The 24,874-nt window shown below is 52.0% G+C and overlaps 2 protein-coding genes across 9 annotated transcripts; one reads left to right on the top strand and one right to left on the bottom strand.

The window, feature by feature from the left end:
- The first annotated feature begins 1,327 nt into the window (after nt 1-1,327).
- On the top strand, nt 1,328-15,469 carry DCTN2 (dynactin subunit 2). 3 transcript variants are annotated; one of them, XM_045464397.1, is made up of 16 exons: nt 1,330-1,533; nt 2,470-2,538; nt 5,680-5,688; nt 8,184-8,189; nt 10,536-10,632; nt 10,813-10,874; nt 11,446-11,544; nt 12,026-12,186; nt 12,379-12,529; nt 12,864-12,929; nt 13,144-13,182; nt 13,357-13,434; nt 13,523-13,594; nt 13,834-13,936; nt 14,050-14,141; nt 15,006-15,469. In XM_045464397.1, exons 1-16 carry the CDS (start codon nt 1,498-1,500, stop codon nt 15,090-15,092), a joined length of 1,227 nt encoding a protein of 408 aa, XP_045320353.1. In that variant the 5' UTR covers nt 1,330-1,497; the 3' UTR covers nt 15,093-15,469. The 3 variants fall into 3 exon arrangements, with proteins under 3 accessions (XP_045320355.1, XP_045320353.1, XP_045320354.1); XM_045464398.1 differs by lacking the exon at nt 5,680-5,688; XM_045464399.1 differs by lacking the exons at nt 5,680-5,688; nt 8,184-8,189 and having other exon boundaries at nt 1,328-1,533.
- A 144-nt stretch (nt 15,470-15,613) lies between these two features.
- On the bottom strand, nt 15,614-24,790 carry MBD6 (methyl-CpG binding domain protein 6). 6 transcript variants are annotated; one of them, XR_006709002.1, is made up of 14 exons: nt 22,719-23,009; nt 21,612-21,675; nt 21,299-21,435; nt 20,899-21,001; nt 20,606-20,768; nt 19,324-20,376; nt 18,483-19,144; nt 18,054-18,207; nt 17,710-17,879; nt 17,173-17,586; nt 17,014-17,081; nt 16,737-16,800; nt 16,414-16,583; nt 15,614-15,828 (listed from the first exon to the last, which is right to left on the bottom strand). XR_006709002.1 is itself a non-coding variant. In XM_045464377.1 (13 exons), the coding sequence occupies exons 3-13, from the start codon at nt 21,409-21,411 to the stop codon at nt 16,509-16,511; spliced, it is 3,039 nt and encodes a 1,012-aa protein (XP_045320333.1). In that variant the 5' UTR covers nt 21,412-21,435; nt 21,612-21,675; nt 24,728-24,790; the 3' UTR covers nt 15,614-16,508. The 6 variants fall into 6 exon arrangements, 5 of the variants coding, with proteins under 5 accessions (XP_045320333.1, XP_045320336.1, XP_045320332.1 ...); XM_045464377.1 differs by lacking the exon at nt 22,719-23,009 and adding an exon at nt 24,728-24,790 and having other exon boundaries at nt 15,614-16,583; XM_045464380.1 differs by having other exon boundaries at nt 15,614-16,583; nt 17,014-17,066; nt 22,719-23,018.
- Between the last annotated feature and the right edge of the window lie 84 nt (nt 24,791-24,874).

The following is a 24,874-nucleotide window of genomic DNA, read 5'->3' as shown; positions in this document are numbered from 1 at the left end:
AGGAAGCCTTCTGGAAAACATCCCAAACTCAGGTCCCCAGGGACTCCAGGGTGGCAGCCTTAGTGGAGTTGCAAAAAATGCTTGTCTTAAAAAAAAAAAAAAAAAAAAAGCTTTTCTATGGAGGGTCAGGGACAAAAATGTACTGGGTATATGCCCCTCCCTCCCCAAAAAAACCATCCACACATGATGCAGTAAGTTTTACATAAAGCTAGATTTATTAAGTTTCAAAGGATGGCCTTTCATTCTGAGAGTATGTCCTTCCTACTTTTCTACTAAGAAATGATGGTTATAGTAAACAATGTTTTCTTTTTCTAGTGCAGTAATGGCAGAATTAATTTTAATTTTACTGAACTGTGAAAATTCAGAAGTCCGAAAACTATTAGTGAAGTGGTCAAGAGCACAGAGGGTGTTCATGGGGCGCCTCTCACCCACAGAGGGTGCCTCAGTAGGTTGAGCTTCGGACTCGGCTCAGGTCACAATCTCCCGGTTCCCAAGTTGGCACCCCGCCTTGGGCTCTATGCTGACAGCTTTGAGCTGGGAGCCTGGATCCTGGTTCAGATTCTGTGTGTGTGTGTGTGTGTGTGTGTGTGTGTGTGTGTGTGTTTCTCTCAAAAAAAAAAAAACATTTTAAAAAAAAGCGCAGAGTGTGTTCAGACATACAGCTACCACTTACCTATTTATGAACTTGAGATGGGATTGCCAGATTTGAAAAACAAAACAGGATGCCCAGTTAAATTTGAATTTCAGATTAAAAACTATTAGTGTGTGTGTGAGTGTGTGTGCGTGTGAGTGTGTGTGTGTGTGTGTGTGTGTGTGTGTGTTAGTATATCCCAAAAATGATGTGGGGCATACTTATACTACAAAAACTATTATTTATCTGAAGTTCAAATTTGCCTAGGCGTCCTGTATTTTATCTGATATCTCTAACTTGAGAAGATTATTTTCATTCCTAACATGACTAAGCCTTTACTAAATTTTACCTGCTATTATTGTTTTTGAAGCCCTTTCTGTGCCACAGCATGACAGGATGTGTGATTTTTATCTAGTCATTTAATTTCTGGAAGCCCAAACGAATTCTTCTGAAAAACAGGAATTATAAAACATTTATCATAGACCTGATGTAAAAATGAAAGAAAAGAAGTTGTGTGAAATAACTCCCAAGGCGCGTTATTGTCGTTCTCCGTCCAAGCCCCTATCGGCCAAGACTACATGTCCCATAATCCCAGGCTGCGTCCCTCGCCATTACCTCATTCCCTGGCCACATTTTCGCCAATCCCGGCTTCTCCAGGGGTGTGGTAGCGGGCTGTTCTCGCGACTTTTGCCTTGCCCTTCTCTCTCCTGTGCGATTCCTGTCGCGAGACTTCCTGCTCTCCACCTCCTCCGCCGCTCCCTTTGCCGCCGCCTTAGCCCGGGACCCGGACCCAGCCTCTCCCCTACCCGAACACCGGCCCCGGCTCCGCCGAGGCCCCGGTCCCCCAAACCCGCCTCGCCGCCGCCATGGCGGACCCTAAGTACGCCGATCTTCCCGGCATTGTGAGTACAGGGCCAGCCCCGGCTCCCAGGACCGCACCCCCGACCTACTAAGGACCCCCAACAGACACTAACCCGTGACCCCTCCCGCCTGCAGCCCCTCCTCCGCCCCAGGGCTCCAGCCCCTGGCTCCCCGACGGGCCGCAGCACCCTCCGGAGTCTTCTGACCCGACTTGGCCCTGCCGCGGAATGGCTTACCAGGCCCCTTTTCCGGCAGTCGCCGGTTTCTCCGCCCAGACATCGTCTCTGGGCGCTTATCGCTTGTGCCCTAGTGTTTTTCCAGCCGTGTCAGCACCACCCGTGTCTCCCCAAATCTCCCCATTATCCCCCCCCCATCCCCACTCCAAACAGACATACCAGGCCACTTGGTGATGGCCTACAACCCGCCAAAGAAGAGGTTAACCTGGCAGAACCCTTCTTGTGCCAGATAGAAAATTCTGCCCTCCAAGAAACCCGACCACCCCCGTGGCCCACCCCCACATATGCCGGCCTGTACCCTCCTTTTGTGTTGCCCTGCCTACATTCTCAAGGGTGGGGGTTGGGTTACAGTACTTTTGAGTACTAAGGTCCTGAGTCACTCTAAACCTTTGTGCCAGTGTGCTAGGGTAGTGGTGTATAGGCTGTGGCCTAATTTGAAGATAGCCCTCTCCTACTTATGATATAATGATTGTCAAGGGCCCGCCCCCATTCTGATTCAGGATAACATCTTTGTCATCACTTGCACTCGCCACCTACCTTGAGGTCCCAGTTGTCCCTGCTGTCATCCCAATGCCTTCAAGACTGGGAACTGACATACAGTTCCCTGGGCAGGTGGAAGAGAAGGGACAGAATCTTGGCCTCACAGCCTGCCTTCTCTGTTAGCTTATTCAAATGGAGTGGTTTAGGGATATTGGTGGATGCTGGGTAATGAGGTAGGGTGGTCACTGCTTCTGTCTGCAGGCCAGGAACGAACCAGATGTTTATGAAACCAGCGACCTACCTGAGGATGATCAAGCGGAGTTTGATGCGGTAAGACCATGTGCTGCTTCAGGACTCCTCTGGACCCTAACCTCTCTCCCCTAGGCAGACCCTTTCCCTTTCCTGGTGAGCCACAACAATAAGGGGGTATGCCAACCCAGCCGGGGAGGTATGTAGGTTGCAATAAATCATGCCAGGAAGGAGATTGAAGTCAGTGGAATCATAGCCAACAAGTCCTGATCCTTGGGTTTTTTAAACAAAGTCGAAATATCTCTCAAAACAGTTTAGTTTGGGGCTAGTGATTTAGGTAGACCTCTGGATGCTAATCCATGGTAATGAATCATGGAGTCTGAGCACTTACTGACTACTTGAGGTTAGGAACTAGGCCTTTGATTTCATAAAATATTTCACTCAATACATGTCCATTAGTGTATCCTACCAAGAGCTAGATTTTGAAGTATAGAGGAATACACTTTTACATGAATACCCAGTATCCTTTGAGCAAGGAGTGAGAAAATGATGTGGAGATTGTAGAAAGATAAGGAATATGGTCAGAGAAAAAAAAAAAATTGAGAAAGAACATAAATATTTCATATCAGCAAAGGAGAGTGTCTTAGCACTTTCAGATCTAAGATGAACTCTGAGGAAGGAATTAGCTGTGGACACATTTTAACCATGAGGGGAACCACTTAGCATTGTTTATTGAATGTGTTCATTCTGTGTCGGTTTTTGTGCAATGCAGAGGAATAAATGTCCCTACCCTCAAGGATCCCCCAGACTAGTGAGGGAGTTAGGATACATATAGGAAACATGTAGTAAACAAAATTAAGTGAATGGAAACCAACACAGTAAAAACTTGTATGTTAAGGGCCAAGGAGAACAAAGGTCTACTAGTAAAGCATGTCTTACAAGATGTGTTTTAGGTTCTATTCCAAAGAGAACTGGGCTGAGGTCACATGGATGATAAAGCAGGCTCAGTATGTGTGTCTGTAAGTCCTGTGGCTATGTCTGTGGGGCTGGTTAATCCTGGAGAATGCTGGCTGCTGGCTTATAATGTATGGCTTGGCGTACTCTCTTATTCCTTACTTGGTTTCCCCTGTGTGGAAGTGGTTCCTACTTTGTGGGAACACCTTCCCTGTCTCCTCTCAGTGGTGTGTTCCTTGTGGCTTCTGTACTTTCTGGCATGTTAGTCTGTCCCCCAAGCTTGAGTATCTGGAGATAATGCAGATGTTGTCATTGCTGAAAGACCTGGGTGTGCACCTGTCACTCCAGATGTATCTTATTAGGAAGCTGCCTTTGACCTCACAGAGCAGGAGTGTATAAGCTGAGGACTTCAGTCCTCTGCCCTGTTTCAGAGACGGTTCAACTTTGGCCTAGGCCTCTGCCTATAAAGTATCAAGCCTTCATGGTGAGGTGATCAATGGAAGTTTGTCCATTTGTCACTGACTAGCATACAGACTGGCAGTATCACAGCAATCCCCTTTCCAAACCAAAACATACATTGTAGTTTTCCTTTTGAAAGTACTGGAATATTTCTTAATAAGATGACAGGTGTGGACGCCCCTGAATGTGCAGCCGTGATTGACTGTTTCTCCCCGTTGAACAGCTTATTTCAGTAGTAAGTGAGGTGGCTGATAGGGAGCGGATACCCAAAGTGTTCACGTCCTGCAGCATACTGCCTAGGATGACAGAATAGGAGTGATGGGAGCTGGATGGTACATGCAGGAAGAGTCGAGTTGCCTGCGTCACCTAAGGCTCAACTAAATGACTCTTCATCACTAGGCAGGAGTGGGTGAGGTGGGGAGACCTTTAGCTGCTTCAGAAGCCCAGGTGGGGGCAGGGAGCTGAGATGTTTACTGATGTCAGCTAATTTCTCTGGCCTCTGGGTGTCCCTGTGGGCCTTAGGAGGACAGCCTTCGGGAAGTCAGCTGAGTAATGGTTCTGTTCCTGCTCTTAATATTGATGTAAATGTGCAACTTGAAGAGATGTGAGTTGTACTTAGTCCAGAAACCTCGTGTTGGTGAGGTCTGGATTGTCACTAGCAGCCTATAGCTTTTTCACCTGCCTTCCCAAGACCTAGCACAGATGACAGTGCACATCACCAGTATTGTGGCTGAACCACGAGGTTTTCAGTCACCTTCCTAACTCCCAGCAACGGAATGTTCTGCCTTAGTCTCCAGATTATTTTCAACTTTAATTTTATCAGTTTTTAAAATAGACAATATAGGCATATAGAGCTAAAGGGTCTTCCTAGCCCTGCCTGCCACCACTCCGTTCCCTTCCCTGAAGACAACCAATATGACCAAATCCTTATGGAACCTTTTGGGGGATCTCCAGATTTTTATTTAAAGAAATAACCAAAGTGTTGACCCTCACTATCTTTTAACCTCCTTCCTCTGATTTTCCCACTGTGGAAAAAAAAAAGTGAGGTGCTGGAGGAGATAATGTCCTCTAACATCCCTTAAAGATTGTAATTGCTAGTTTAACCTAAACGTAGGTTTAACCTAAACGTTCTCATAGTGGGGAGGATGAGGGAGGAAAGTAGTGTAAAAGGTTTAAGTTTTGCTAAAGATGATCCTGATTTTCCTGTTATCCCTTTAAAACAATTTTACCAGGAAGTAAAATATTCTAAAATGAATGGGCCAGGCAGATGCACAGGCTAGCCCTTTCCTCTTCAATCTGGGAGAATCTCATCTCTGTATCTCAGACACTCCTAGGTCGATTTGGGTGCGGGGCTGTTTGGAGACTTTTTTAAAAATGTCTTATCAGGAAAGTTAATTCCCAACTGGAATTCCCTCCCTGCTGGGCCCACAGCCTGCTTTGGGTCGGTAAGGCATTCTGCTCATGGCTTTTGAACTGCTGGAGCAAGGAAAGTAAACTTAGAAAACCTCCCTAGAAACAGGGTATAGTTTCTCCCTTTATGCCTTATCCATCTCTAACGCCATGTGAAAGGGGAGAGGTGGCCTAGCCATAGTTCGATGGGGCCCTGGCAGAGGCTGTTCTTCAAAGGGCAGATACTGCGGAACCCTTCCCCGGCCCGAGATGAGAAACAGTACGTTGTCTTCCTTATGGTTTGAGATATCCTAGAGTTTGCTTGATTGTGTTCATTGACTGTTGGCACTCTTGAACTTACCTGAGTTTTTCCTAATGCTTCCCCCATCCTCCCTCCTCACCACCTTGCCTGGACACTAGTTTGCACAAGTAAGACCATTCGATGCTTCTTCTCTGCATGTTTTTTTTTTCATCTGCCATCTTGCATGCAATGCGCTGTCACTGTGCTATTGGTGTAGCTAATCGTTTTACATTCTATTGAGTCCCTAGCGGAGTCACTAAGGGGCCTGCTGGCCTTGTGTTTAAAAATCATTAATCCAGGTTTAGAAGTACAACTATGGTCCATGAATCATTGTCTCTTTCCCTTATGGGGTCTGCAAAATAAAACTGTCCAGTGGAGGATGGAATAGAAACATGGAGGCTAGGAATGCTTTTGGATATGAGGCATTTAGAGGCTGGAGTTAGAAGGGGGTTGGCTTTTTTCTCCTCAGAGTGAAATGAAGTTAGGAGAAAAGGACTGTTAGCCATTCTGGACAAGGGTGAAGAACAAGGAGGACAATCACAGTCCTCACTTCCTAGCTGTATGTAGATTACCCCTTGGAAAAACTCGTTTTAATGTTCCTGTGCTAAGCCTTTAGACAAAGGTAAATGGGATGGAAAAGGAGTGTTACATGCAATTTTAAAGTAATAACTTGGGTTATTTGTGCTTTCATGAGTCTCTATTTCTGTACCCCTCCTGACCATGGATGAATGGTCAGCATTGTGTTGATCCATCCTGGACAGTTTTATTCTACAGCACTCTCCAACTTCCTTGTCATCGTGGTTCTGAAGTTCTCCTGGCTGCAGTGTTGGCATAGAGCTCAGAGAGCAGCAGTGGCCTCTTTCCCTGTCTGATCTAGAACCTCAGGTCTTGCCCTCTGAGGCACAGCCATTAAGCCAAACAGTCCTGGGGAGTCAGGGGGTCCATTAGTGAGAGGGACTGGAAGTCATGTACCAGGTAAGCTGGTACCTGAGTTCAGGGCACTTCGAATTTTCCAATCGAGGTGGCTGGGTGTACTGTTTCCATGGTGACTGTCACTACTCTAGGTTATAAGAATGATGATGAGAAAAAACTTATCATCCCACAATGCACCCGTGGGACAGCCCTGGAGATGGTATATACTGTTTACAAACTAATATACCACTTTTCCTTTTCTTTGATTTTCTGTCCTCCCCCATTCTGCTTGTTCTTCATGATTTGAACTTGAGCTTATGGCTCAATGTTCTCTCCTTCTTTGAGTTTCTCCCAAGCTGGTTTTAGCTTGGTGGGGCAAGTAAGAGAAAGGTTGTGTGTGTGTGTGCCTCCCCTCGTATGTTTGCATGCGTGCACCTGTGAGTGCTTCTACTCACTCTGCGCAGAGACATCCCAGTGTAGACCACAGGGCCTGTATCCGCCTCGACCCTGAGCTGAAACAGGAGTCTTGGATTAGCTGGACCCTGGCATCAGACAGGACGGAGAGGTTGAGGCTCAGGTGTACCTAGCTGAAATCTCTGGGGCAGGAAGCACTTGTCTTTGTCCCAGCATGCATTTTCATATACACAGCCATCTTCAATCCTCCACCATTCTGTGTGCCCATCAGTAGAGCTCCTGGAGAGGCAGGGCATACAGCTAGATTTCCCCTCCTGGCACTTCTTCACCAATCTTGCTTAGAAGCGAGAACTTTATCTATGTGGCTGGACTCAAAGAAGGCCTCTTTAAAATATTCTCACCTTTCCCTCTTGTCCACCCGCTAACTTCTGTGAACCTTGAGAACAGAGGGTTGAAGAAACATTTTCTGCACATGTGCTGGTAGCCCGTGAATCTTGGTGTCCTCTACACTTTTTGTGCTAGCACATCATGGCCCAGTTGCTCTGGTTCCTTCAGTGCTGCAGGGCGAGTTACCAACTAATCAAGATGGATACAAACACACTGGACTATCCAAGGGACCAGGACTTGCCCTGTCTCTACTCTGACAGCAGAGAATGAGAACGGAGCTGCAATTAGGGACTTCATATTTCCTGAAACTCACCATCTCCTGACATATTTTGTTCTGCCTAACCTAAAGTCATATCAGACCATCCACATGGGCACCCTCATTGTCACCGATTCTGCCATCCAAATGTCTAATTCTTCAAGACTAGAGAAACCAAGAGACAGCGAGACTTGAACCATGAGCTCCCACCTTGAGAATTGTGAGCCCTCAATCAGCTACATGTCCTCAGAATCTCCATAGCCTCTGCTTCGCATTCTGCCTTGTCCACCTCAGCCTTGTCTCCCCCCACTTTCCTGTTCCATGCCACTAGCTTGCAACATCTCACTAGTTCCCAGATGATCTTAAATTGCTGCCAATGGCAAAGCTTCATGACAGTCTCCCCACCAGAGAGGAAAGGGTCCCAGGCTCTTCTTTCTCTTGGGGTATGTGGTGACTCCAGCTGAAACTTCTTGGCCCCCAAATTTTGCTAGGCTCCCCTGGGCCCTATGGTGCAGTGTGTTTGAAGCTATCATATAGTGCATGTGACAATTTGCTAATAACAATTTTGTCTTTTTTTTCCCTCCCTCACCCCCATTTCCCCACTCCCTTTCCTTTTAACTCTTTTGATTTTCTCACCTCTGGGGAAACCACAAGGAGCTGGTAAGAAGCCTGACCTTTCATCTGCTTTTTAATGGGGTGTGCTGTGATGGGCAGTTGTTCCTCTGTCCTTTTGTCTCTGCTGAATCTTTAATCCCTCTATCCAGCCCCTCCCCAGCTGACAGCCTTTTCCCATCTTCCAAATCACTGTAATGATACTGCCCCTAGCCCATGCCCCCAGATCTCTGAGACACTGGCGGAGTGGGTGCCACTGGAGGACTGAACAGTGTCGGCCACCTGAGTCTCTGGGGCCACATCCTTGGAGAGGCTCTGAGATGATGCCCGCGTCGGGCAGCTCCTCTCCTGATCCAGGACATGGTCCTAAGTGGGAATAGTGACATGAAAGCACTGTTCATTCTTGTCACCGTCCAGGACCTCTGAGACTCACGGTCTGTGTGTTGATCCTTTTCTGCTCGTCTCCTTCCCTATTTAGGAAGCATGTAAGAAAGTAGGTTCTCATCAACATAGTGCCTGGCCCAAAATAAGGGCTTAACAAATGGTATCTATGATTAATTTCATTCCTTGGTCTATAGTCTGTGTTTCCCATTTCTCTTTTTAGGAGGATTTTTTTTTTTTTTTTTTTTAATGGATTTCTACTTCATTGGCCTTGACCGGAGCACTCACAGGGAGGAGTGGCATACTCTTGATTATGAACTTAAGAGAAGGTGGTTCCCACTCCTGATCAGGAGTCCTTCTCGGACAAGAGAGGCCAGAGACTACTCAGTTATTTGGCCTGTGGGTGTTCTAGCCAAACATTTCAGAGAAGGTTAAAGAGCTGATAATTTGGAGCCCAGTTGTCTCTTTACCCTTGCATTATGGGACATCGAGCCCTTTTGTTTTCCCTTAATCTTTAGCTCTTGCCCCTCTGCTCAGCACTTCCCTGAAGAAGAGGTAAAGATCAAAGTTGATGTTTTCTCCTTACTCCATCCTTTCCCTTATTTTTAAAGCTGCCACTCACACTGATTCCTTCTCCAATAGCAGACCGGAGATGCTGCTGCTCTTCATGATGTCTCTCCATCATCATCCTCCACCCCCACCCCCAATACCCACACACAGGCAGAGACTCTGTCCAGTCCCGGCTGCACATTAGAATCATCTGGGTAGCTTTTCAACTGGCCTGCTAGCCCAACCCTACCCCAGAACAATTAAATCAGAATCTACAGAGGCGAGCCCAAGCCTCTTTTTTTTTAATTTTAATTGTCTTTTGATTTGTTTTTACATTTTCTAAGTGATGCAACTGTGCAGGCAGGGGTGAGAACCATTGTTGTAGTGAAAGGAAAGACTCACTTTGCCTCCTGTAGAAGATGGAGATGGCATCCTCAGCACAAAAGAACTTCTGGTCTCCTCCCTGCTCCTTCAGTAATGTAGAGAGAGCTGTCGGACTGCTGACAAGTGACGGGGTTGGGTAGTTTGGAGTGCCCCGGCTTGGTGTAGTTACTGGAATCTGAACAGCCAATCGATAACTAGTAAGGAGGGAACCTCTCTGCTTCGGTCCCTAGGGTAAATTGTCTTTATCCTTCTCTTCACCACGCGCCCTATTTATGGAAGAGCTAGTGCTTGAGACACGGCCAAGGACTCAGGGAGAACAGTTAGGTGCTGCAGCTTCTCTTCGAAAAGATGCTGGGCCACCTCCATGTCAGGACCTAGGCGTGGCCCTTACCCACAGGTCCTCGTGGCAAGCAGATGGCACATACGCTTATCGCTTCTAAGATGTCCCTTAGAGAATACATTACTCTCTTGCCTGTTTTCTGTGTGCCCTGAACTCCCCACCCTCATGGCAGCCTGGAAACAGGGCTGCTGGTCAGGCCCTCAGCCAACCTTCCTCTTGTGTCTAAGAGTTGGTATCTTCCCTTCAGCAGCATATTCACCCTGGGAGTTAGCAGCTTGCTTGTCTGCCATCCTTCCTCTCCCCAACCCCCAGGAGGATGGAAGGTTAGCTTGAAATGGCCTTCCTCAGCAGCAAGGAAATTTACTTTCGGGAGGGGGAGGTTAAAAGAGGTCAGGTTGGTTTCTTGCCCTGAGTGCATGGTGTGTGCCAGATAAGCGGGAGGGCCCAGTTGGATGGGGTCGGGGGATGGGAGGCTTATGTACAGAGTGGGTGGGGAGGTTATGCTACCTCTGTTCCCACTTGAATCAGGGTGTTAATATTTATACAACTGAGACTAAATTTACCGGGAGGCTTCCGTTTCCTAGGCTGAGCCTAGCTCAGCAGCTTGGAGTGGAATTGCCCTTCTCTTCCTTTGGGAAAGTAGGGCCCAGTCTCCTCTAGTGGTTTGGGGATTTTGTGGGGTCAGGGAAGTCTGGGGGGAGAATGAATCTGTCCTTGGCCTAAACTACCTATTCCTGCAGGAGGAGCTGACGAGCACAAGTGTGGAGCACATCATTGTCAATCCCAATGCTGCCTATGACAAGTTCAAAGACAAGAGAGTGGGGACAAAGGGACTTGGTGAGACCAGGCTGGAAATTGGTTGGGGGGAGGCCTATCCTCAGGCGGTGGTGACTTTTGCTTTGGGGAAAGGGTCGTTCATGGAGATCTCTCATGGTAGCCCTGACAGTCAAGTCACTTGAGCCCATGACTGCCTTGGGCCTAGATCAGGCCCTCAATTCTATCTTCTTTTCTTGGCAGATTTCTCAGATCGTATTGGAAAAACCAAGAGAACAGGATATGAATCTGGAGAATATGAGATGGTTTGTTGTGTGTGTGTTGGTGGGGATGGTACAGTGATCCTGTTTAGGAGAGAAACCAAAGGATACAGTCAGGCTTCTGAGTTTTTCTCTCATTAGGGGTCCTGAGGAACCCAGCAGGATACAGTCGGGATGCTTAGTCCCCCTGCTGTTTGCTCTGGAGAGTCTCCAGGCCTCTAGCTACCTCCAGTTTTTCTGTACTAGGCTGTTGTGAATTCTGAGGTGGATAGGATACCCTTATAACTTGGGCCCAGGGTTTGGATAAATTCTTTTCTCTCTCTCTTTTTTTTTTTTTTTTTAATTTTAATGTTTATTTATTTTTGAGAGACAGAGAGAGACAGCATGAGCTGGGGAGGGTCAGAGAGAGAGGGAGACACAGAATCTGAAGCAGGCTCCAGGCTCTGAGCTGCCAGCACAGAGCCCAATGCGGGGCTTGAACCCACGGGCCGCGAGATCATGACCTGAGCCGAAGTCAGACGCTCAACCGACTGAGCCACCCAGGCGCCCCTTGGATAAATTCTTGAAGCTCCCTGTATTAAGAGGTGTAACTTCCCTGTCTGTGCTTGCTCTCTAGCTTGGAGAGGGCCTGGGAGTGAAGGAGACCCCACAGCAAAAGTACCAGCGACTACTGCATGAGGTCCAAGAGCTGACAACTGAAGTTGAGAAAATCAAGGTAACTAAACTCTCTTCTCCCCTCTCTGCTCTGACTTATGTTGCAGAGGAGGACCTCACAGCAGGAGGAGAAACATTCCCTAAGCTCTTGGCTAAGGGAGCTGAGGTTCCTAGATTTAGGAATATACATAAATCTACATTCAATGCCATAGATGGGTAAGAACCATCCAGTGACTTCCAGCCATTGCTGTTTTTTTTAAGTTTGTTTATTTTGAGAGAGAGAGAGGGAGAGAGAATGAATAGGGGAGGGACAGAGAGAGAGGGAGAATCCCAAGCATGCTCCCAAGGTCAGCACAGAGCCTGATGTGGGGCTCAAACTCATGAAACTGTGAGATCACCACCTGAGCCAAAATCAACAATCGGACGCTTAACCGACTGAGCCACCCAGGCGCCCCTAGCCACAGCTATTTTTAAGGGTCTTGATCCTCCTTTTTTTGGTCTTGATTCACACTTGCCACCCCTCATTGTCTACTTCACACCAGACAACGGTGAAGGAGGCGGCCACTGAAGAGAAGCTGACCCCCGTGGTACTAGCTAAACAGCTAGCAGCCCTGAAGCAGCAGCTCGTTGCTTCCCACCTAGAGAAGCTGCTGGGACCAGATGCGGCGATCAACCTCACTGACCCCGATGGAGCTCTGGCTAAGTGGGTGCCCTACGTGGTTGGGAAATCATTGCTGATTGGGGCACAGGGGGACTCAGCCAGGTGCTGGCCAGGATACTAAGGGGAGAGGTAACCCAGTTTTTCCTTAATGCTGAACATGAGGCAGAAATGACAGTGACGGGGCTGGCCCACATGCTTCAAGACTTGATCTTATTACTTGGTCTCCTGGCCCAGGCGCCTACTGCTGCAGCTGGAAGCAACAAAAAACAGCAAAGGAGCTGGTTCAGGGGGAAAGACCACCAGTGGGACCCCTGCAGATAGTAGCCTTGTCACTTACGAACTACATTCTCGGCCCGAACAGGACAAATTCTCTCAAGCTGCCAAAGTAAGTATGGGCGTAAGGTGGTTGGGGGGCCAGGGTGAGGTGGCCCTAAAGACTTTCCTGCCTCCCTCCAAGGGATCGGATCTGAGGAGAGGGTGCTGGGAATGCTTCTGATTCCTCTTGATGTCTTGTTCCAGGTTTCCCTCACCCATCTACTTTCAGTTAAGATTTTAAGATTGTGACTAGGGATGTGTTCCAGAGAAAGGAGTCCCTGGGCAGAGTGGAGAGGAGGAGAGAGGGGAATGGCAAGTGGACAAGTAGAGAAGAGCAGGATCTTAGCGCCCGCTGCAGCAGCAGGGAGGCGGGTGGCGAATCGCACCTCCTTTCTCCTCTCTAGGTTGCAGAACTTGAGAAGCGCCTGACAGAGCTGGAAGCGACCGTCCGCTGTGACCAGGATGCTCAGGTCAGGTGCTCTCCTCTACTTAGTCTGACCCTTGGATCCCGCACCCTTCTTCCTAATGTCCACAGCATTCCACAGAACCCTGGAAAGAGTGGGAAGGGCTTCAGTTATCGGACCAGCCAGTGGGTTGCCAGCTAGAACCAGAAAGGATGGGAGAAGGTAATAATCATGTGGAGATACAAGAACCACTGATTTCTTTCCTCCTTTTCCCAACTAGAATCCCCTTTCAGCAGGTCTACAGGGAGCCTCTCTTATGGTGAGTGTAAAAGGAACCGGTGTTAGGATTACAGAGGTGATACTGGGATCGGGTTTGCTTGGAGAACTGTGTTTGGGTGTGTAGCTCTATACTTAATTCCCTTCAGTGGAATAGGGGGTGGGCTCTTCTAGTCTGATCCTTTCTCGTGAAGTTTGTCCCAACCCCCACCCCCAGGAGACTGTAGAGCTGTTGCAAGCAAAGGTGAACGCCCTGGACCTTGCAGTTTTGGACCAAGTGGAGGCTCGGCTACAGGTACTAAGTGGAGGGCAAACTGGATTACAGGTATCTTGGGACTTTGGAAGCCCTGGGTGCCCTGTCAACCTTAAGTCTGTGTTTTCAGAGTGTCCTGGGAAAGGTGAATGAGATTGCCAAGCATAAAGCTTCTGTAGAGGATGCAGATACACAAAGCAAGGTCAGGAAGAGCCCTTTCCCTCATTTTTATACCCTTTCCTGTTCCCTCGTGTTCTCGGAGTCCTTCTGGTGGTCCTGCCAGAGCGTGGGAGCATTGAATCCCAGGTGCTGTCTTCATAAGCTCTGATCAGCTGAGAAAGTCAGGGCAGTGTTTCAGTCCTGTCCCACCCTACTGAAATGACCCGTGTGTACTTCGCTCAGCCACCCCCTCTGGGTCCTGTCATGTCCCCCCACCCCCAGGTGCATCAGCTGTATGAAACCATACAGCGCTGGAGCCCCATCGCCTCCACCCTTCCAGAGCTGGTGCAGAGACTTGTCACCATCAAGCAGCTGCATGAACAAGGTGGGAGGCCGGCGGCCAAGGGAACTAAGAAGTGGAAAGTGGGCAGTCTTTGTTTCCTTCCCTCTTGTCTTGGATTCTAACCTCACCCATCTCTTTCTTACCTTGTCTTGCAGCCATGCAGTTTGGTCAGCTCCTAACACACTTGGACACCACACAGCAGATGATTGCTAGTTCCCTCAAGGACAACACCACCCTCTTGACCCAGGTGTGTGCCCCTCTATTAGTCTGCAGCCTCCCTTCGCTAGCACAGACTAGTGGGTTCTGCCTTGGCCCATATCGTAGCACGTTATTGTGGCAGGAGTTTGCTCTGTCTACTGTGTTTCAGTGGTCATGGGACCTTTGACAACTGCTTCACCTGGGATCTTCCATCTCACCATCGGGAAAACTATACCTACCTCAGGGTTGTGCGGATTAGGTGAAACACCAACGGGTGAATTGTTAGGAGTCCAGTGAACTTCAGTTTTTCCTGTAACACCTACCCCGTCCTCATCCAAATGCTCCTGTATGCAGAGCACGGTACATCGGGAGGAACATGGACTTTGAAGTCAACAGCCAGGCTCCAGCCTAGTTCTGCCACCTCTTCTCTGACACTGGGCAGAGCCTCACGTTCTTCATTCTTACCAGTGCCCAGCACGTAGTCCTCAGTTTCTCTTGGAAGGCACTGTTTTCAGTGCTGAGGGCAGAATTAAAGCTGAGAAGCCCAACACGATAGGACCGTCAAGATAAATGAAAAAATATATCAAGTACAGTATGTCCTTCCTGTACACGGCAGTTTCCTTAAGTTTTGAGTCCATAAAAACCCTCACTTCAACAAAATCTTACATGTCCCTCATCACGTGAAACAGATCAAAGAATGGTACTGCTTGAGTCCTGCCTGCGTGGCAGATCCTAAGCTGGGTCCGTCGGACTCCAGGGGTATTTAAAAACTGCTGCTGTAACCTCCCTGCTCCAGGGCCCGTCAGCTAGGCTTCCATGTCTCTTTTGTCTTCTCTAAGAGAACTTCTCCAGGTCCTCATCCAGGTGAGCACCTGGACCTGACAAAGAGTAAAACGTCTCTGTTATTTTCTAGGTGCAGACAACCATGCGTGAAAACCTGTCCACGGTTGAGGGGAATTTTGCCAACATTGATGAACGGATGAAGAAACTGGGAAAGTGAGCACCTTTAAGAGATGCAGAACAGGGGTAATCCCTACCCCTTTGAACTCTGTTAACAGCTTATATAGGGTTTCTCCTTCATTATAACTCTCACATCCCCATCCCATTTGACACTGGGGGCAAGGGGTTCTTCTTGCATGTGGGGTTTACACCCCTCCTCTGATGAATACAGACTGGTAGTGGCGGGGGAGGGACATGACACTGTGGTCTCCCCTCAGGCCTCGGGGACACGGGCCCAGCCACGTGCCAGCTCCTGTCCAGTACTGCTTTGCCTGGGGTGGGGAAGGATTGGGCCCGGTCCTCCAGCACAGCTCCTGTGGCTGGTTGCAATACTGTACAACTGTTTCTGACCATTAAATGCCGTTGTACTCTGCGTGACCCCTGCTGTGTTTCCTGGGGAAGAGGCGGCACTGAGACAGACCTTCACAGTGTAACAGGCAGTTTAAGCCACTCTCCGCTAGTAGAGGATTTAAATTGTAACGTGTTCTTAAGTTAAGGAAAAAATGAGTACAGAGTCAGAGCCAGAGTTTCAAAATATTCTCATCTGTTAAATTAAGAGTGTCTCCCATAGAAAAGCAGTGGAGGCCCCACAGGGCAAGTACAAAACAGAATTAAAACTCCCAAGGGTCTTGTCTTTACAAAAGAAAAGGCAGGAGGCAGCCCCTGGACAGCGGGTCGTGCTGGCCGCTCCGGTTGGACCACGGTGCATAATCCTCAGTCGCATCATCACAACGTCTCTGAGCGTTTCGATGGGGGGAGAAGGGGCAGTGTAGTGTGTGTGGGAGGAGAGGCCCAGAGGGCTCTCTGTGCCCCCTTACCCCCTTTTATATCCCAGAGGAAAGTAGAGGGAAGCTGGCTACACCTTGAAATGAGGCTATGTGTTTCAAACCTGGGGACAGGGGTAAGAGGGGATCTGTGCTTTGAGCAACCTGAGCCAGAGGCAGAGGGGTGTTGGAGGGGTGAGGGGGGAATGCATGATGCTTATTGCTTTGTACCTTTCACTGGGAAGGAGGGCAGCAGCCAACAGTAGCTCACAGGTTTGTAAACTGAGCCTGCTGGCTTCAAGAAGGGAGGCAATGAAGTCGAATTAAATATAAAAGAGTCATTTGTGCAAAAATAACTTAAACAAATAAAAGACCTGGGGAAGGGGGTGTTCCCCTTAGCCTGGTGGGGAGAGGGCCATATACCACCCCCCCAGGCCTTTTCAGTGACATGGCTTTGGGGGGGAGGGGGTGAGCTTCCCTACCCCCTGCAATGGCTCAGGATGGGATTGTAGGGGAAGGGGTTGCATTTGTGCTCTGAGTGGGGAGTAGTGCCCCCACCCACTGTCCACAGGTGCAGGTGGCTGGCAGGGGCTCCCAAGGCTCAGCACTCAGCTCTCCCCAGTCAGGGTCAGATCCAGCTCCAGGTATGGCTGCTAAGGGGCCAGTTTCCTCCTCTTGTTTTTGGCAGGACGGCCAGGGCGGGCCCGGGGAGGCAGAGGGACAGCCGCCTATACAAGAGGGGAAGTTGAAAGAAGTGATCAAACAGCTAGGTATTGGGAAGTCTTTTATTTTCTCCCCATGCCCTCTAATCCTGTTCTCTTGCCTCGTCCCTTACAACCTCCCCCCATCCCCCCCACCCCGCAACCCTGACACACACTTACGCGGGTTGTGGGGCTGGGGTCCAAGGTAATGTCCTGGCGGGAGCTATTGCTGTTCCGAGCAGGGCTGCAATAAGGGCACAGGTGATCAGGAATACCTCCCCAAGCACCAGGTGAAGCTCAGTTTGGGTGGGAGGCTTTCTACTTTTGGATAATAAAGGCATAATATCCTGTTCATATTTAAACATGAGCCTTATTGAAAGCCAAGCCACTCTAGACATTTCTATAAACCCATCAAGAAGTGGGAGAAGGCCAGGACTGTGGCAGGCCCAGCACTCACTTGTATTTTCTCCTCCGGCCACGACGAGACTTTCTGACTACCCCTGGGGGCACCTGGGAAAACACGGACTGTATGTGTAGGAAAAGTTAGGACAAGGAACCAAGTTCCCAGCCTTTCCTCAGAGCCCTTCAGCCCAGACCTCCATCACCCTGCACTCACCTTAAGGTCCTCAGAATGGGGTCCAGGAGGGGATGGATCCTTGGGTTCAACACCCCCTTCAGCCAGCTCCCCATTATGCTGCCAGTGATGGGTCCTTCTTGGGGACCGTTCCATTTGTCCATTGAAGCCACCACGTGCCCCCCACTTGAGGGCCAGTCGGCCAGGCTCCCGCCGGCTACCAGGCTTTCGGCCCCGGCCTGGCCTGGCCTCACCATTAATGCCCCTAAGTCCCCCTCCTCCCCTCCGGCCCCGTTTCCCTGACCCCCTCCCAGCGAGCAGCTCAGGGACTGGGGGGTCGGGAGAACCGTGGGGTGGGGCTAAGGCACTGAGGGGAGGCCGGGCAGGCTCCGGTTCCAGGGCTGAGGTGGGGCTCTGAGGGGGCAGACAAGGGGCTTCTGGCTGCTCTGGAGGAATCTGCAGGCGAAAAAATAAAATCTTAGTCCCAGATATGGTTACTTTGCTACTGTAACTCAGAAAGTCATACATCCAGTTTGGGAAAAAATTCTGTCCCTGATACATACGTGCCCACAGGCTCACCTGGAGACTCTGTAGCAGGCAGGCTAGGGGACTAGAAGCCTCTGAGAGGGGTGGAGGAGCTCCCCCCCCAGGGAGGAGCTGCAGCCCCAACTGACCAGAGAGAAGAGGGCCAGGAGGCTGCAACAGGCTGGGGAGGGTTCCAGGGCTGCTGGTCAGCGAAGACAGATCACCTGTTGAGGAGTTAGGTCAGGAGTCTCCCTTGGCAAACCAGTTAGGCTGAACAGACCCTATTCTTAGGCTTAACCCCAGGGTCAAAAACTCTTCCCCAACTCATCCAGCCTCTACTCCCAATTTTTACTGGTTCCTTTCTTCTCTTTCACACCAGAGTTTTCCCTCAGGCTCACCCAGCAGGCTGGCACTCAGCAGAGGGCTAAGGAGTTGGGGGGGTCTCCCTGAGTTGGAGGGGGCCTTGCCCAGAGAGGAGGCCCCCGGGTCAGTAGTTGCCGTGGTGACACTGGAGGTAGGTGGTCCAGGTTGGGGGGCACTCAGGACACAGGGCTAAAAAGAAGAATGACAACACCATATGCGTAAAGTATTTAACAAACGTACAGTACTTTCACGTATATGATCTCACTGAAGTCTCACGTGAAGTAGGCCACGCTTATTAAATACAGACCCAGTTCTTGCAGCCATCCTACCCCCAGCCAAGAACTAAGCCCTCCCCAAAGGCCCTGAGGAAGAGCTCAGGCATGAAACTGAAAGCCTTTGATTCCCAGCTCCCATCTCTGATTCTACCTCTTGTTCTGTCCCACCCACTCCTCCCCTATCCTCACCTGGGGGGGTGTCCCCGAAGGGGGATCCAGGCTGGCAGCCAGCAGCGCAGAATTTAAAGCTATGAGGGTAGGGGGGGCTGAAAGTGGGGGGAATAGTAGGGGGGGCAGGTCTCCCAAACCTGAAAATGTCTCCCCACTTGGACCCCCAGCTCCTTCTGCAGATCCCTCCCCATCCCCAGCTGTGGGGCCCAGGGCCAACAGGGGCAGGAAAGAGGCAAGGAGGTTGCTAGGAGGTGCAGAAGGGGGTGGAAGAAGGTCTGAGGGGGGTGGTGGAAGCAGGGAAGCCACCAGAAGCGAAGGCCCTTCAGGTTCGCCTGGGGCTAGGGGAGGGCCAGGTCCCCCGGGTGGGGGTAGCAAGGGCTCAGGGGGAGGTTGTCCCCCTCCCCCAGCCAGCACGCCAAATAAACTGTGGCTGAGCAATGGAGAAGGTGGAGGTTGCCCCAGACTCAGAGGGAGAGGCAAGGCCCCTAGCATCCCTGGGAAGCCGGCTCCACTCAGCGCCAGGCCCTGCTCAGGACTAGGGAAAGGGAAAGCCTCCCCACCAGCCAGGGGAGGCAGAGGACAGGCTGGGCCCGCCCCCATCCCAAGCCCTTCAGATGGGCTTTGAAGCACAGGGCTGGGGACTAGGGGGGCTTTGGAGGCAGCTGGTGGGGCAGGGGCACCTGCAAAGGAAAAGAAAAATTCAGCTCAAGACAGGAGTGTTTCTTTCTCCCAGTGTCCAAAGAACCCAACCCTCATGCCTCCGACCCAGAATACCACCCAAGACCTCTCTAAGCTCCCCTAAATACCCTGGCTGCCTTTATCCACCAGAGAAGAGGAAGGCTCTACCACACTCACGTACCTGGCACACTGCTGAGGCTGCCACTGGTGGTCCCAGGCAGGGAGGGTGGGATAGGGTGCCTGGGCTGGGGAGGGCTCCCTGAGGAGAGGGTTGGGGGAGGAGGAAGGTGTGCGTCTGACCCCAAAAGGTTAAAGCTTCCATCAGAATGGGAAGGGCCAGGGGTGGGGAGTCCCAGCAGGGACAGCACAGAAGGGAGAATAGGTTGGGATGGCTCAGGGAGAGGAAAGGGTTGAGGGGCAGGAGCAGGGGCCCGAGGACGGCTCCGTCTAGGGGCTTGAGGGCCTCCCCCTTCTAGCAATCGCAATACCGTTGGGGGTCTGCGGGGACGACGGTGAGAGGGACGGGGTGATGAGGAGTGGGAAGCTGAGGGTGTCTGGGCACGGGGCCTTCGGCCCTGTAAAGTGCTGGGAGGGGGGAGCGGGGGATGCTGTGCCTTGGCTGCTGCAGAGAGTAGGCTGCTAGCAAGGAATGGGGGTGCCCCGGGCCCCTCCACCGTGGGGGCCCCTCCCAGGGGTCCCAAGACCAGGGGCAGGTGCATAGTGGCTGAAGACACTGGTGGCTGAGTGGCAGGACCAGGGGGGCCAGGGGGACCAGGGAGATTATTGCTTGGGGGCAGAGGAGGGGGCGTTAAGGCATCACTACAGTGGAAAAGAGAAGGGTCTGAAGGTGGTGAGGAGGAGGCATGGGGGGCTGGAGATGAGCCCAGGTCAGGGGGCACCAGGCTGGATCGGAGGGCAGCTCCCCAGTTGTAGGAGGGAGCATTGAGGCTGATAGCAGGTGGAGGCGGTGGGGCTGGAGAGGGGGCATTGCCCCTTGGAAGGAAACAGGGGCTGCTGCTGCCTCCAGAAGGGACTGGGTCAGGAAGCCTTGGTGGTGGGAAGAGCCCCCCAGGGCCTGCTAGAGGAGGGAAGGCCTGTGGAACGGAGGGTGGTTCTGGGGGAAGGGAGCCAGGACCCCCATTAAGTGGAGTTGTAGGAGGGACTCGACAGGGAGGGCGGGCAGCGGGGGGCCCTGGGGACACAGTGTGGAACATGTGGGGGCTCGCTCCCTCTCCTGCAATGAATGAGAAATGAAGGGTCAGCCTGTGGCTCCCCTTCCAACAACTTTCTTTCATCTTCTCCATCCCATCTCCCATAGATCCCCAACCTCCCTGTACCTTCCTCTCAACAAGCAGCTCCCCGCGCCACCCTTCTCCTTGCTCCCCCTCATAGAGCTCCTCCCACCATCCCTCCTCCAGGCCCTTAAGTTTTCCTCAGTTGTCGGGAAAGTGGAGAAAACTCACCAGGAGAAGAGTGTGAGCAGGTGGTCTCCATGCTTCGGTACAGAGTTGCCATGGCAACGGCTTTCCGCCGGTGGTTGCACAGCTTGGTCATGTCCTCCTCTGATGCGGGCCCCACCCCAGCCCCACCCGGGGTCACCGGGGCCAAAGGGTCAAAGTTGAAAACCTGTAAGGCAGGAGTCACGGACAGGGACTCTGAGAGGGTGAGATCTGTGAGAAGAGCTACCATGATCAGTCATTTGCAGTAGGTCACTTGGCTTATCCCTGTATTCTCTGGCACCCCTCACCACTCTGACCTTGGGGACATTGAGTGGACACTCCAGACCGCACTTGCAGGTCCCATCGCTGAGGAGGTAGCTCCGGGTTTGCTCCAAGGAAGACAGCTCTGTGCCACTTGGGCTGGCAGACGACAGGGTCAGAGATATAAAGTTAGTTGACACCATATCAGGAAACGTGCCTAAAAGGACAGTTCTTGAATCAAAGACCTTCCTGGGAAGGACAGAGGATAAGGGATGTGGAAAGAGAAAGAAACAGATTTAAAGGGCCAGATACAGACAGCAAAAAGGCTGAGGAAAGAAGAACAGAGAGCAATAGGGTAGGTACCAGAGATGCGAGCTTTGAGAGGAGGGGTGGGAAAGAAAACTCAGGCACCGAACAGCCTGAGGACAGAACTATGGGAACTCTGAGGAGCCATACCTGATATAGAGCACAGCACCCTCTCGAACACAGCGCTGCCAGCCGATGGGGACAGATGTGGCCACAGGGCCCCCAGCTCTGTCTGCTCCACTGCTCTCATTGCCCCCATTCATTGTGTGTAATCAGCTCCCACGTGCCTGATAACAGACATCCATGTGGGCATTAGGAGGATTAAACTGTGCTGGGTACCTGAGGGAGTACTCCAGGAAGGCAAAGATTCTGGGGAGACCCGAGAACTCAGGAGTATGGAGAAACCCTCAGAGAGCTGAGAGAGAAAATGAAGAAGAACTCTCTGCCATCCCACCATGGCTACCTGAACATCTCTGCAAACATTGTGGGGTCCAGTCTAAAGCCGGGGCCTCCGGCTTAGCCCACACCTGCAACACAGGAGAGAGAAAGGACTGTCGGAAATCTGCCCAACTCAGAAGAGCACCAAAGCTCAGGATACTCTCAAGGGAAAGATCCTTAACCACATGAGGTAGGTGCCCACACATATCTCAGGGTTCTGTTGGCTGAGTCCACAACCATCCTTTCCGTGTACAGGACTGAGGAACCAGAGGATCAAAGCCTCCACTACCAGGGACCAAGAAATCAGAACCCAATTCCTAGACATAAAGGGCAAGCCCCCTTTGTCCCATCAGAGACAGAAGACTTCATCCTGGAATATGGGCAAATTCCCATGCCAGGTCACTAGGAAGTTTCCCAGAGAGTCTGGCCCCCTGCTGTTCCCTACTCCCCAGGAAGATCACATAAAAAGTGCAGATTGCCCCACAGGTCATCAGGCAATTGCCCAACTGCCCGCTGGGGTGGTACCAACAGATCCCCTCCATGCCTGTTTCATTAGACAATCACTGATCTAGTTCATTTGGGTCTTCTAAAGAAAGGTTGGATCCATAGCTCTGTCTTCTCCCAAGATACTGAAAAGCTCCTGATTTCCCCCCAAGCCTAAGGCAAGGGGCTTCAGCACCTCCTACCCCACTGGCTTCAAATTGGCTCTAAGAAGGATTCTCTTCTGATATGTGGGGACGCCCCCCCCCCAAAAAAAACCCTTGCAAGTATCCTCTCCAAACTCACCATCGCTCCCACCCCACACTGGCGGCTTCTAAACTTTCCCTCTCATAACAAGGCGCCCTGTCACCCAGCCTGCTTCCTTCAGCTTGGGGAGGAGGGGAAGGCGCACGAAGTAGGAAGGAACTTGGGGAGAGGGCGGGCGGAGGGTGGGCGAAGCACTGAGGGGAGGGAGGTGAAGAAGGCAAAAAGTCAAGCAGTGAGAGGGAGAAACGGCGGGGGCAGGTGAGGGTAGGGAAGTGGGGATGAGGCCAAGGAAAGGGGCCGAGAGGACGCGGAGGGGGCAGAGGGTAGGGACTGAAGGGGAGGGGAGGGGGAGGGGCGGGATGGGGGGGCCGGGCCCTGCACTCACCGCGGCCCATGGTTCGGCCGGCCCCGCCCTGCGCAGTCGCGGCCCAGAGGGTGAGTGGGAGGGAGTGGGAGGAGGGTCGGTGGAGCCCGAGCCTCCGGTACGGCCCCGGCCGGTCCTAGCAGGAAGCGCCGCCGCCGCCGCCGCGGATCACCGAGCGGCCTCCCGCGCATGCGCCATGGGGGCCAGGGGCAGCCCTGGGGATTCCGTTCCCAGAAGGCACTGCGCAGGCTGGTGCCGCCGCCGCCGTCGCTGCCGCCGCCACCGCCGCAGCCGCCGCCGCCGCCGCCGCTGCCCGGACGGGAGAGGGGCGGGGCCGGGCCCCCGCCCAGCGGACAACGACGAGCCAACAGGAGGGGCCGCAGTGCGCATGCGGGAGCGCGCCTACCCCTCCCCCACAACCCCCCATTAATCCCCAAGAGAACAAACACCCCACGCGGCCCCCCCGCCCTCCGCGGAAGGATCTGAGCCTCTTCCCAAGCCACTGGTGGCCAATCCCAGCCCTCCCCGGGAGGGGCCCCTTCTAAAGCCACAATCTGTTGGGGGAGCCAGGAATGCCAGGTCCGGGAGGGGCCAGCCCCAAAAGATGAAAGTCGCGACTTGCCCTGCCCCGCCCCAAAGGCTTCCCGGGTAGTATGCTGGGACTTGACCCGCCTCCCCAGGTCAACATGTCACAACACGACCTCAGCCTGTCAAGTCACATGACCTTTGCCTGTCACTGACAACCTGGTCATGTCTTCGGGCCAGGAGAGACCATCTGGTCTAAACCACCCCCCACTCCCATTTACAGAAGGGGAAATGGAGGTCTGGAGCAACGCAGCGCAGGCCTGGCCAAGGACCTGTCACTGTCACACCACCACCGATACCTGTCTTCCAGCTACAACCGACCTTGTGACAGATTCTACTGAACCCTGGCTGCCCCCACGAGAGTATGACAGTATATGTAACCGGCCGCCACATGGCATCTTTTCTCTACCTAATGGCACAAGAAAAATACTTCGCATTTTAAATGGTGCTTTTCACTTTTGTTCAGGCTGCCTCCAAGTTCATAGTTCTCTCATTTTACCTCCACAACTCATTATCTTTTATTTACAAATAAGAACGGTTGAGGCACACACTTAGGTGACTGGCCTGGGATCCCTGGGCAAGTGAGGAGCAGCTGAGGCTAGAATCTGGGCTGCTGACAACCCAGTCGAAAGCAGTTGTGCGCTCAAGTGCATGCAATGTCCTAGGCGAAAGGCTCTAACGCAGCCCAAGGCACCTCCGCGGCAGGAGGCTAGTGCAAGGCTCCTCACAGCAGGGAGTCACAGGACTTGGGCATCTGGTACAGTGAAAAGGGCGGGTCTTGAGCTTTCGCGAAGAGCGCCAGGGCACCGTGGGGGAATGATAAGTGGGGAAAACAGTGAGAATCGGCTCGACTGGTCAAAGGACACGAATCCTGGCATGCTGGGGGCCCATCAGAAACTTTACAAAGATAAAAGTTAAGGGTGCTGTTCTGAAAGGAGCTGAAAATGACAAGCAAAAGTATTCAAGTTCCTCGGCCTCTTCTGGGGGAGTTGGGGGCTAAAAGAGAAGACCTTTTTAAGAAGACGTTAGGCAGTCCTGTAGGCTGGATGCAAACTTTCAAAAGCGGTTGGTTTAAAAGGCCTTGTGTCCATTAACTGGGAGGGGACCAAGCAAAATGGGAGTCTCTTATGGAGAAGGTGAAACGGGGGCTAATGCCAGGTGGGCGGAATCAAAGCTCTTGAGGGAGACAAGCTGCAGTGAGGCTTCTCAGGCAGCCTGGGGGCAGCCACGGTTGATAGCCGTTGGGGCCGTTGGGAGCCGGGCCCTGGCGCCCCGCCCTCTCTTCTCCCCTACACCACCCCCCTACCCTGCACCTCCCACCACCCTTGTAGTCCCCTGCGCGTGCGCGCGAAGACACCGGTTGCCAAACATTGCATCATCCCCGCCCCCCTTTCCTCCCCTCCCCCTCCAGCTCTCCCCTCCGCGCGCGCGCATGACTCACTCACCTCCTCCGCGAAGCCTCGTGACCCAAAGCCACTTCCGGGTCCAACACAACGTCTACCCCCAAGCCGGAGGGAGCCATGGGGGCGGGGCCGCGGGAGCTTCTGAGTGGCGGATGTAAGGGATGAGGCGGGGTCGGCGCCGGCGTGCCG

This window comes from Leopardus geoffroyi, chromosome B4 (genome assembly GCF_018350155.1).
Source record: "Leopardus geoffroyi isolate Oge1 chromosome B4, O.geoffroyi_Oge1_pat1.0, whole genome shotgun sequence".
Classification (NCBI taxonomy): domain Eukaryota; kingdom Metazoa; phylum Chordata; class Mammalia; order Carnivora; family Felidae; genus Leopardus; species Leopardus geoffroyi.
This window is presented reverse-complemented; position numbering and strand designations above follow the sequence as displayed.